Below are 12,901 nucleotides of genomic sequence, written 5' to 3'. Positions count from 1 at the left end.
CACTGAGTCGCATTTACACTTTTTGGCAGAGTATGCATGCAACGCATTAAAAGGTTCCCTAGAAATTAAAAAGCATGAATAGTCTTCCCACAGTGCTTACCAGAAAAGAAGTCCAGGTGCTGGGAGAATTAGGCTAACAATACTAAGACTTTTCTTTTTGTTTTTTTAGTATTTAATGATAATTTGTTAGCCTGCATTTTTTGCTGGTGACTAGAAGATATTTGGCACTACACATGTGGTTTCAAAGTTTGAAACTTTTATTGTTTCAAAGAAAATGCCAAAAAATTGGGAAATGAAGAGGAATTTGTTAACATTGCATATACAATTTCAGTGTTAAAACTGGAATAATGACAATCCTACAAAAGTAATTCCCTGGGGTAGACTCAGGATGCTAAAGTGCTGTCAACATAAACATCAAACAGAATGGGTTTTGGTTACTGCTGGCATGTTAAGACCAAACTGTTCATCTCTAAGGCTGTTCACAGTATCTCAAAGATCCCTTTCCAGAGTCTAATATATGATCTTTCTTCTTGGTTCAATACTTACTGTTCTAGGAAATCCCAGATGTGTTGGAAAACCTCTGGACTGAGGAATTCGCTTGTCTGCGAACTCTGGGACATGGTAGAGTGATAGTAACTTTCTTTCCAGGAGAAGTGGGCTGGGGTCTCCACAAACCTGCAGTGGATAAGAGGGAATCTAAGGTGACCATCGCTGTTCTCATGAATCTAAACAGCCAACTGAACTGCATTTAAAAGGAAGCACAAACAGTTAATTGAAAAGCTTGCAATCCCCACCAGCACCTCTCCATTACTTTTTAGAAGCTACAAAATTAGGGTTCCCTTCCCACTATGTGTCATGATTCCCACATTGCCATAAATTAGAACTCAGCAGCACAACATCAGAGTTTATATCAAAGCTTTCCTTTTCTAACCAATTATAATCGTTTTATGGCACTTCACACTTCAGCATCCAACATCTTTGTTCTGAGTATTTCAAAAAGAAAATAAATATTCATTAATTAAACATAACAAGACTTCTGACATATTATTAAAACCCATTATACGGATGTTTAAAGTAACCTCTCGCTTACCGGCTCAGCCACCAGCAAGTCAATGGGAAACAAAGTTTCAGAAGCCCTAGTTTTAACTCTCAGTCATGCATCTCTTGCAGTCCAGGTCCACAACTCAGTTGCCTGCAGATTCGAACTCAAGCAACTTTATTTAAATCATCTGAATGTGGATTGTCAGTGAAAATCACCTGATGACTAGTGGGTCCTTAAGTGAGTTTTGAAATTATATTTAATTGAGTGTTTTAACTCTAGTGGTTTTTGAGCTATTCGTGGCCTAGTGGCAAGAGCCCAGTCTTGGGAGTTAGAGACCAGGGGTTTTAATCCCAATTCTGCCACTTGTCTACTGTGTGGCCTTGGACAAGTCACTTAACTTCTCTGTGCCTCAGTTACTTCATCTGTAAAATGGGGATTAAGACTGAGCTTCACGTGGGACAATCTGATTACCTTGTATCTACTCCAGGTCTTAGATCAGTTCTTGGCACATAGTAAGCACCTAACACATACCCAAATTTTTATTATTATGATGATTCTATATCCTCAACTCCAATTCATTCATTCAGTAGTATTTCATTCAATAGTATTTATTATGCACTTACTGGATGCAGTGCACTGTACTAACACTTAATGATCTCACTCCATCAGAGAATCGAAACGCAGTGTCCCATCAGGACACTGTGGCATTTGAGTTTATATAACCCTCCTGTACTCTGAGTTAACATATTAGGTTCAGACCCAAACTTAAGCACTAATCCAAGAATAAGTAGTTAACACTCTTGCTCACTGTTCAAACAACTTTCCTATAAAGAGAATATCTGAAATGACTCTTTTACATTGGCAAAGCCTTAGCCATACTATTTAATTCAGCCAGGGCCATGATAATGACCGCAGTGACTTCCAAACTTGCTTGATGACTTCATCTATTCACCGCCAGAAGCATTCGGTATACAATACTGCACAAACCATCAATCAATTCCTGAACGTTTACTGCAAGCTAAGGAGAGAGTACAATATAAATGTAAGTAGACATGTTCTCTGCTAACAAGGAGCTTACAGTCTAGAGAGCAGGAAGTTGTTGTTGATTTCGACACGGAGAGGATCAGGTCCCCCTATTCAGGGGAGGGTGTAGGGGGCATGAAGGAGAAGGGAGTAGCAGGGATTTGAAATTTACAATTCGTGGTTGGGTAGTTTCCATGCCAGCCTCCCCCCAACTCTGTCCACTTATTTTTCCTCCTCCAACCCCCATCTTCCTACACATCTCTTACTCTCTGTCTCCCTCCCATTCCAGTTTGATAGTGTTCTCCCCAGTTCTCTAAAATGTGAACTCACTCAACCAAGACCTGGTAGGAGCTTTGTCAATAAGAAAGGCTTTAGTTCCGTACAGCCAAATAGGGTTGTGGTTGCAAAGATGTTCCAAGGATAGGAAAACACCTTCTTGCTTAGAAAACTCTTCATAGTATCAGGTTGAGTTTTTCACTCCAGTACAGGATATAGGGGAAAGCAGAGACCCCAAACTGTAGCCCAGGGGGGTGACAGGAAAACAGAGAAAAGAGGAGGTGATAGGTGTGTTCCTGAGCACAGCTGTTCCCTGTTACGGGTCTCCAGCTGCACATCTAATTGCTTCTGATAACATTTTCATGCCTCACAATGGCTGTGCATCAGCTTGGTGAGTGGGAACACTCATTTAAGTCCCTGCTTAAACTAGACCCAAATGGATAGTTCATTCATTCAATCATATTTATTGAGCACTTACTGGGTACAGAGTACTGTACTAAGACCTTGGGAGAGTACAATACAACCATAAAAGGATACATTCCCTGCCCAAAATGAGCTTACAGACTAAAGGAGTAGACAGAAAATAATATAATAATAATAATATTAATAATGTTGGCATTTGTTAAGCACTCACTATGTGCAGAGCACTGTTCTAAGCGCTGGGGTAGACACAGGGGAATCAGGTTGTCCCACGTGGGGCTCACAGTCTTAATCCCCATTTTACAGATGAGGTAACTGAGGCACAGAGAAGTTAAGTGACTTGCCCACAGTCACACAGCTGACAAGTGGCAGAGCTGGGATTCGAACCCATGACCTCTGACTCCAAAGCCTGTGCTCTTTCCACTGAGCCACGATATAAATAAAATTACAGATATGTACATAAGTGCCGTGGGGCTGGGGGGAGGTGATTAATGGGAACAAGACAGGGTGATGTGGAAGGGAATGGGAGCAGATGAAAGGAAGGCTTAAGTCAGGGAAGACCTCTTGGATGAGATGTGCCTTCAATAAGGCTTTGAAGTGGGGGAGAGGAATTGTCTGTTGAATTTGATGAGGGAGGGCATTCCAGACCAGAGGCAGGATATGGGCAAGGGGTCACTAGTGAGATAGACAAGATAGAGGTACTGTGAGAAGGTTAGCATTAGAAGAGTGAAGTTTGTAGGCTGAGTTATGGTAGGAGAGTTCTGGGTTGTAGTAACAGGAGTTTTGGGTTGGAATGGTGCAGTTTTTCAAGAGCGCTTACTATGTGCAGAGCACTGTACTAAGCGCTTGGGATGAAAAAGTCGGCAACAGATAGAGACAGTCCCTGCCGTTTGACGGGCTTACAGTCTAATCGGGGGAGATGGACAGACATACCTTAGTCCCCTCACACACACTATAAAGCAAATAGTACAGTGATATGGGATATGCAGTTGCTACAGCCCTTAGATAGGCCGCAGACAGCATGCAGCTTTAAAAATATCAAATCAACATTTTCCCTCAATGAGCTGCATAATAGATGCCCAGCAGAAAAGTTCCTATAACCTACAGGAGACAACACACATATATACACAGGAATTTTTGCCAAATATTTGGAGGAATAAATTATTTCCAGTGTTATTAGCCTACCTTTTCTTTACCTTTTCCCACTGGGATAAGTAATGCATTCCTAAATAGGGCTACTCGACCTGTCATGGTACTTCCAACTTGCCCTTTCCCTCAAGAGTAATCACACTGAGTGGCCTACTTGTGTAAGACTTTAGTATGGGTTATGCTGCCAACCATGGGTGTTGAAGGTTTCAGTACAGAAAGTGCCTTTTCTGACATGTTCTCCATCACCATACAGGGTTGTTTTAATAGGTCCAGTCTTGTTCATTTTATTTTACATGGCCATAATTTAGGATACAACAAGGCATCTGCATGTGGGTGTGGGGAATACACTTCAAATTCTCCAAGAAGTTTCCTTTAGGTAACACGTACTTGAGAGTCATCAAGGAGTTGCTTTTCATAAATGACTGAGCCCTGGAGGCATATTCATAAAAAGACACACAGAGGATTCTGAACTGCTTTGCAGAGGCAGCCCAATGCTTTGAACAACAATAATCATGAAGTAAACTAAGGTAAACAAATACCTTCTAAATATGTCCAAAATTGTGCATCAGTAACACAATCCCAGAATTCTGCTAAGCAGCCCATTGTCCAATGATGAATAATAAAGAAATGGAAATACAAATCAAGACCACCATGTCTTTTAGAAGACTGACAACACCGATGCCTTGTCTACCTACTTGACCAAATGCATCAACGTTACCTGCCTCAGAAAAAACACAGTGAGATTCTGGAACTCAGTCGAGAATTTGTGAAGCAAACATCGCAGCTTTGTTGGACAGGATAATATGGGTAAGTTGGATGGCAGCAGGATTCCCAAGCAGCTGTTATATGGCAAGCTGAAGGGGTGAGCAAAGAAAGACAGGCACAGAAAAAAAATATAAGGACATCATGAAATATCGAAGAATCACTGGGTGCAACATACCTCAAGACTGTAGGTTCTTTGTGGGCAGGGAATGTGTCTACCAAGTCCATTATTTTCTACTCTCCCAAATATTTAGTACAGTGCTCTGGACACAAGAAGTGCTCCATAAATACAATTGATTGATAAATTCAGTAAACAGGAAAGAGATTACTCTTTTTGATCTGCCTGTGGGAACTTCAGAGGATCACTGCAGGGTCTGGGAGTCAGGGGACCTGGGTTCTAATTCCAGCTCTTTCATTTGCCTGCTAGATGATCTTGACAAGTCACAACTTCTTTGTGACTCAGTTTCTTCATCTGTAAAATGGGGATTCAATACCTGTTCTCCTCCTAGACTGTGAGCTCAAAATGGGACAGGGACTAATATCCAGCCTGCTTATCCTCTACCTAACCCTAGTGCTTAATGTAGTGCTTGGTACATAATAAACACTTAGAAAATACTATTATTAATGTTAGTAATAATAAGAATCCTCCCAAACTGACTCATTCTATTTCCAAAGGAACTCCTCTTGGAATCCATGCAGGTTTAGAGCACCTGACAAAGTCTTCAGGGTTCCTAAGGTTCAGAAAACCTGTTAAGAACAGACACCTCTTCATATAGCCTTCCTTTATGTCAGAAAGAACTTGGATAATCAATGGGGAATATTAAGATTGTCAAAAGTAGAGCCTATGTCCTTCTGTGTGTTTTTAAGTGCCTAATATAGTGCTTTGCTCACGGTAGTTGCTCAATAGTTGTGGTAGGTGATGATGATTGTGAAGGTTTCTTTGGCTGTCCACCTGCTCTCCAAACTCAACAAGGAATCAAATTCTGAACTTTCCAAGGTTGAGACTGAAGTTCTGCAATGCTCTTTTCAACTTTCCTTTCATGTTACTAGACCACTACACCAGACTAGAACTACACCAGAACTAAACTACACTGGAAATTCTACTAGATTAGAATTTCATCCATTTAATCTCAAACTACAACTTTTTCCACCTCTGTCATTTAAATATTTTGATGACATTTACTCTGAAGCACATCTCCAAGCTATTAGATGATGTCTTTGCTGAGTCACATGGGAATAAAATGATATTGATGCTTAATTTCCAAAAGACGAGGAACTCCAGAAGCTCTTAAGGAGACAGGAGTCCCCTCCTGATTAATTTCTCTTTTTCCCAGACTGTAGTCCCCCTCCTACCTCTTCAGCATTCCTGCACTAGCTATTCATTTTTGGTACTCAAAACCAACTATACCAGTTCTGAATGTATGATTTGCATGTTCTACTATTTAAGCACTAACTTATATACATACCCACTTTTCCTTATGCCTCCTTATCTGTAAATTATTTCACTCTCTGACTCTCCTTGCTAGATTGTAAGATCCTCAAGGCTAGGGAGGGACTCTGCTAATTCTGTGTTCTCCAAAGTGCTTAGGTACAGTACACTGCACATAGTAGGTGCACAATAAATACCATTGATTAATTGACTGATTTCAGATTCATGATGAAATGATAGAAAATATGAAAACCATATCTCTCCCCAAGTGCTGACATTAAAAAATTCAGCATCCTATCAAAAGTACACTTGTAGTCTTGGAGGCCTGAAGAATGAAATGTCTACCATAGCACTTAACTCTCCTAAAACTGGTTTAGGATATGTAAGATGTAAAAGACAAAGACATTTCAAGGAGTTGGTAAAACAGTGTCAGTGCTGCCTTCAGAAGATACACTGTTAGAAAGTTCAACATACTGATCATGGCACCATCTTCCCCACTAGAAGTGCAAATATTGACTTTAATTAGTAACTCTGCTGGACAAGTCACATCAGTCAATCATTTGTGTTTATTGAGTGCTTCCTTTGAGAAAAGCACTATACTAAGCACTTGGGAGAGTACAGTATAATAGTTCATAGACACAGTCCCTGCCCACAATGAGCTTACACATGACCACAGTATTTGATTTCAAAGTCCCAGGCCAATTATTCTCTTTCCAATTAAGCCAAAAGAGAAACATAAAAGAACAAAAACAAAACAAAAAGCACCACTACATTACCGTGGGATAATTCATGGAATAGAAAACACAAGGCATCCAGTTTATTAAAATCACTGTCAGAGGAGACAGAGCAAAAAAGTAGTAAATGGGGAAACCTGGACAACTCTTCTCATTTGGAAATATCCATCAGCAAACTCTGCCAATTTCAGATTGGCTTTATTAACAGTATAAGTCATATGGAAAGAAATCATCCTTGTCTGATGGTGGCTGGTAAAGTTGATTAGAACCTCAATAATAATTTCTCTAGTTTAGCAGTAATCTACTGCCAAACCAAAAATTATAAAATGCATACCTCTAAATTCAGATACAACTCATTTAAGTAGTGTAAAACAAACTTGTTTCTATTTACCAACAAACGGCAAATACTAGTGAGGAAGGGAAAAGGGGGTGCTCTCCTTTGAACGGCAGTTTTGTAGGTGAGGTTCGGCAACATATGACGGTAGATTGCATGTGCCAGAGCCGGTCTCTGACTCACTTGAGCTACATTTGGTTCCACTCCCAGGTTCAACGGTTACATACTGTAGAGGTACCTGTTGGAACATGCTTTCTATGGTTAGAAGAGGGGCAGGGCAGGCAGGCCTATCAAGGAAGTTGTCTTTGGGCTCATATCTCGAACCCTCTTGAGAAGCCGCTTGGTAGTGGTTAGATCATGAGCCTGGTAGTTAGGAGGACCTGGATTCCAATCCTGGCTCTGCCGTTTGTCATTTGTGTGGCCAAGGGCAAGTCACTTCTCTGTGCCTCAGTTACCTCATCTGTCAAATGGGGGATAAGAGTGTGAGCCCCATGTGGGACAAGGACTGTGTCCAACCTGATTATCTTGTAACTACCCCAGCACTCACTGTAGTGCCTGGCATGTAGTAATGCTTAAAAAAATATGATAACTATTATTATCTGCACACTTCCATAGGCTGGAGGTTCAGTCTTTGGGCTAAGAACCTCCCTTGCTGAAGTTTACATTTATATTATTTTCAAATCAAAGCTTCCCTAATCAGGCACTTGCTTTTCTGACTAGGCTGAGAGAACAGGTGACTGAGTTGACTCTCTTAGGCTGTAGCTCTGGTCAGCTGTTTTGTCCTACTGTGTTCAATGCAAAGATATCTATACTGTATTAGCAGGCTGTGCAAAAGCAATTTGGCACCATCAGTAGACTTGGGTTCTAACACCTACTAAGCAAACCTGGTAATAATGATGATAATGATTATTATTGGTAGAGTCCTTTATTATGTGCTAGGCACTCTACTGAGTGCTAAAATAGTTAAATTGGAGACAGTTCCTGATTGGTCTCACAGTCTGAGTAGGGGGGAAAACGGGTATTTAATCCCCATTTTACAGATGAGGAAAATGAGGCACTGAGAAGTTGTTACTTGTCCAAGCAGTCAGGTGACAGAACCAGGAATAGGATCCAGATCCCCTGACTTCCCAGTCTGTGCTCTTTCCCATAGGCCATGCTGCTTCCACAAAAATGCTGTCTTCTCCCTTGAGAAGTTAACACAGGCTCAAAAGCCTTGTTGATCCTCTCAGAGTTGTAGGCACCTTGACAGACCCTTCTCTTTTCTCTAGCACCAGCAGGTAAATTAGGGCTGAAAAGTAGGTCTAGCCCTGTTCACCATAGGGAATTCTGCCTTTTCTGGAAGAGACCAGGGATTTGGAAGTTGGTACTGCTTTTCCAAAGCAACAGGTTAAAAGTATCATTAAAACTCTTCTGTTAGCTGCTATATGAGGATTTCTCGCTGTGGGGCAGATTGAATGTTTTGAATATATAAGGAAGGAAATCTCAAAAATTGCAGCCAGTCTGCAAGCTTCTGAGCGATAACTGAAACTGGCAGAGGCAATCAAAAGAGGGGTTATAATTCATAAATAGGAGTTTTGGAGAAATCAGTGTAAAAGTAGATTTTAAAACAACCACAGATGCTGCAAGTAACAAATATATTAGTCAAAGGACAATATTTTCATTCATTCAGTGTGGTTTGGACTTTCAGTACCTCAGAGATCTTTTCACCATACCCAGTGTATGGATACACACAAACCCACACCTCTCTCCTTAACATGAAGCTACTAGTGGGTGCCTCTCTCCCTCTCGCATCCTCTCATCATCAGGTCAGATTGCCTCTTTTTTTTTTTAATAAAATAGAGATATTTAGATTGGTTTACATTCCAAGGCTATTATGAAACTCACTGAAAAATTCAGAAGTGGGAACTAAATGCTCAACAGAGTTTGATATAGACCCACATTTCTTCCAAATATAGGCTTTATACAATTCCAATTCTCTTACAAGCATATAGAGCCATCCCTCAGTGAATTTAGGAATGAAAATAACAGTCAAGAAGAGAGGCATTAGCCAGTTCATGTTAACAGTGAAACCTGAAAGCCTACTTACACAACTAGTTACTTTGATGCTTTTAGTTGTTGAGTCATCCAGGCAATTGGGCAAAGTTTTGGTTTGGATCTTTTAGTGAAGACTTTATTTTATTTAATTTTTACCAAAAATTAACGTGCTCAATAAACATTTTAAATCTACTATTTTGTTCCACTATTTGGCAACATTAAATGATTTGTTTCCTCAAAGGATGAATGATATTTTATTCAAAGAGAAAAAAATTGCAATCAATTATGCCCCCTTCATACACATATGCACAAACTGACATACATATGCATATATGCATAACTCAGTAAAAAAATCTAAGCAACTGCTTAGAAAAAATGCCTGCATAATAAAGTGATGCATAAATATCAGAGGGCATTTTCACTTCTGAAAGTACTTTTTCCTATTTTTAAGGCCACTTACTGTCACCAAGGGAAGCTCTCCCACCAATTAAACATAATAGGAAACACCTAAGGTTGCAATTATTCCCTAAGGAGTCATGAAACACTTCTGACAACCACAGAAGTACTCTTAACTACAGAAAAATATGATTAAAAAGTTTGAATACTTTTAACTGCTTCCAAATGCTCAAACCATTTATCCCTCTGGTTATTTCTCAACCTTTTATCACTCCACTTTCAAGAGCCTCACCCAGAACTGGTTGATGCTGGTAAAATTCCAAATTAAGATCATTACTTTCTGCTATCCCAAGCCTTCCCTGTGATTTCAGTGTACAACCTAGTATTAGTTTATCATTACCACTATTATCATTTGGCCTATGTATCAATGCCAAGGTGAAAAAAAAATGCTCTCTGGGAGTAATCTATTTAGATTATATGAGACAAATTAATTTTTCCAGAGTATTTTAAAAGCATTAAATCAATTTCTTCTTATAGGAGAGCTTTGTAGTGTCCTATGCTGTCCTATGAATCAAGATGAGGATAGGGAGCCAGGTGGGAGTGGGAGACCAAAAAGTGAGCTGAGTTCAGACTAAGATGGTCATCCTTCCAGGGCCAGGACTACTCAGCCACACAAGGTGACAGATTTCCCGGCATCCTCAGTATCAGCTCCATGTGCACAATACTTTTTGTACATGCCAAAAATCTGGTGGCTCCCTCTAAGACAAAAGATTCTACTTCAGCCTACTTTTTGGTCTCCCCATGGATCTCATGTTTGGGTCATATGTTTACCAGTTTAGGTTTGACCCTCTATATGTTTAATCTGTACAGGCCTCCATTTTTCCTAGGGGGCAATATATATGCAGCAAATGATAATAATAGTAATAGCAAGGAGGGTACTTATCAAGCCTGTGTTAAGTGCTGGGGAGTAGATACAGGACAGACAGATTGATCACAATCCCTGTCTGATACTAGACTCAATCTAAGAGGGAGGGAGAACAGGTATCTTATCCCCATTTCACAGCTGAGGAAACTGAGGCACAAAGAGGTTAAATGACAGCTGGCAAACAGTGGAGCCAAGACTAGAACCTAGACCTTTTGACTTTCAGTACTATGCTCTTACCAACGAGTCACACTGCCTCCCAAGTAGTTTAATTCATTGTGTTCAGGCTTACTACAATAAAACTGTCACCTAGTTCATTTAACAGGGTTTTTTTTTTGCCTGGCTGTTAAATGGGGTCATCTATTTCTTCTCTATATTCCTTTAGCCTCAAGGTAAAATCAATCCTGGAATCAAACAAGAGTTTATGCTAACCAATTTCTCTGTCTCCAATTCCAGCTGCCAATAAGAGTAGAAATTTACAAAAGCACATGTTTCTCTTTAACAGGACATTTCTTTTTTTATACATTTATAAAGCACTCACTATATGTCAAGGATTGTTCTAGGTTCTGGGGTAGATACGAGTTAATCAGATTTGATCCAATCCTTGTCCCATAAGGGGCTCACAGTCTTAGTAGGAGGGACAATAGGTATTTAATTCCCACTTTACAGGTGAGAAAACTGAGGTACAGAGCAGTTGTGACTTGCCCAAGTTTACACAGCAGGAAATTGTGAAGTTGGGATTAGAACGCAGGTGCCCTGATCTCAAGCTTGTGCCATTCCTGCAGGCCATGCTGATTTTCACATCATTTTTCTGTAAAGAAAAATATTTCAAGAAAATCTCATCCCAATAAGCATCCATCCCAGTTTTGGAGACAGAAAAAAATCCAGGTATTTAAGGTACAACATGAACTGAACTCAAATTATTTTTATGATGCAACTAAAATTCAACTCCTCTACAACCTTTCAGCAAATATTTTCAGTCTTTCATTGGATTGAAGTTTAAACTTTTTTATTTTGCATTTTGCACAATCCCCCAGGTAGCCCATTGTTTTACATACTTTCTGAGCACTCAGTAAACAGCTCTGTACTAAGTACAGGGGTGGATACAAACAAGTTGAGTTTGACACAGTCCCTGCCCCTCATGAGACTCAGTCTCAATCCCCATTTTATAGATGACGTAACTGAGGCCCAGAAAAGTGAAGTGACTTGCCCAAGGTCACGCAGCAGGCAAGTGGAGGAGCCCTGGATTAGAACCCATGACCTCTGACTCCCAGGCCTGTGCTCGATCCACTACACAATGTTGCTTCCCACATGTATAATAATGTGAGCCCCGTTTGGGGATGTGGACTCTGTCCAACTTGATTAACTTGTTTCTACCCCAGAGCTTAGTACAGTGCCTGTCACAAAGTAAGTGCTTAAAAAACACCATAAAAACTTTAACACATTGAAAGGCAAGATAAATATCTCTATTCTCTGCTATTTTTCTTTTTTCTTTCTCATAGTGAGAATTTCCCTCGTTCTTTCCTAAATGATTTTGATTCAACAATACTCTTTCGTGAATGTGTTTTGGGACTTTTACACTTCTAAAACAGATCTGCTCGTGTCTGTAATTTTGTAAGAATCACCTGTTCTTTCTCTCCTATTCTTTCTTTTTCAATAAAGCAGGCATCATCTTGAGAAACATTTTTCCCTTCTAGTTCCCACAAGGCACTTCCTCCTGTGAATACAACTAGCAATATTTTCCCATCTCTAATTCCACGCTGCTTGTCCATTTTCCTTTGACATGAAATTATCCGAGAAACATCTCCCCCATTATTTATAAAATTTATTTTTATTCTTGCCTTGATTTGTTTACTTTTAGCTTCTACCTGAGAATTTGTCCTTTTCACTATCTTCTAAAGCACACAAATTGTTCTCTTTTCTCCAGCCAGTATCCAGCTTTCGAGTCCAAAGATTCTGCTTCCTTTCTTTTTTCCATCAGTTTTGGTATTCATATCATCTTGTTGCTTCACCTCTCATGCTCTCCTCTTTTCTTTAGGTGTGAATTAAGGAGAAACTGCTTACCAGTTTCTCCCCACCTACCCCCAGTTTCTAGTACCAGATGCCTCATGCCCCTAACAATTTACAACCAGGGTAGGGTCTATTTAAGGGTTTAGTACACACTGAGATTGCTCCAGGGGTTTGCTGCAAATACCCACAGGATACTCACATTCAGATTCCCTGAAAAGAAAAAGGGTTTGGCAGCAGTGCGCACCCCAAGTGGGGATCTGCCTGCAGAATTCTGGAAGAATAACAAATGCCTTCACCCCACCTGATAGCAACATTCTGATATTGCAAGCTCCACATACACATTACTCAGCCACTCTGGGTATAAACAGAT

The 12,901-nt window shown here is 40.1% G+C and overlaps 1 protein-coding gene across 7 annotated transcripts in view; it reads right to left on the bottom strand.

Annotated features, from left to right (window-relative positions):
* Positions 1-671, bottom strand: part of TP63 (tumor protein p63) — a 153,433-nt gene extending 152,762 nt beyond the window's left edge. For all 7 annotated transcript variants that reach the window (XM_029069535.2, XM_039912655.1, XM_039912656.1 and 4 more), the window contains exon 1: positions 547-671. In XM_029069535.2, the coding sequence (XP_028925368.1) occupies positions 547-620 (74 nt within the window). In that variant the 5' untranslated portion in view covers positions 621-671. The remainder of the gene's footprint in view (positions 1-546) is intronic.
* Between the last annotated feature and the right edge of the window lie 12,230 nt (positions 672-12,901).

This window comes from Ornithorhynchus anatinus, chromosome 7 (genome assembly GCF_004115215.2).
Source record: "Ornithorhynchus anatinus isolate Pmale09 chromosome 7, mOrnAna1.pri.v4, whole genome shotgun sequence".
NCBI lineage: Eukaryota > Metazoa > Chordata > Mammalia > Monotremata > Ornithorhynchidae > Ornithorhynchus > Ornithorhynchus anatinus.
The sequence above is the reverse complement of the archived record's forward strand: the minus strand, read 5'-3'. Positions and strand labels throughout refer to the sequence as shown.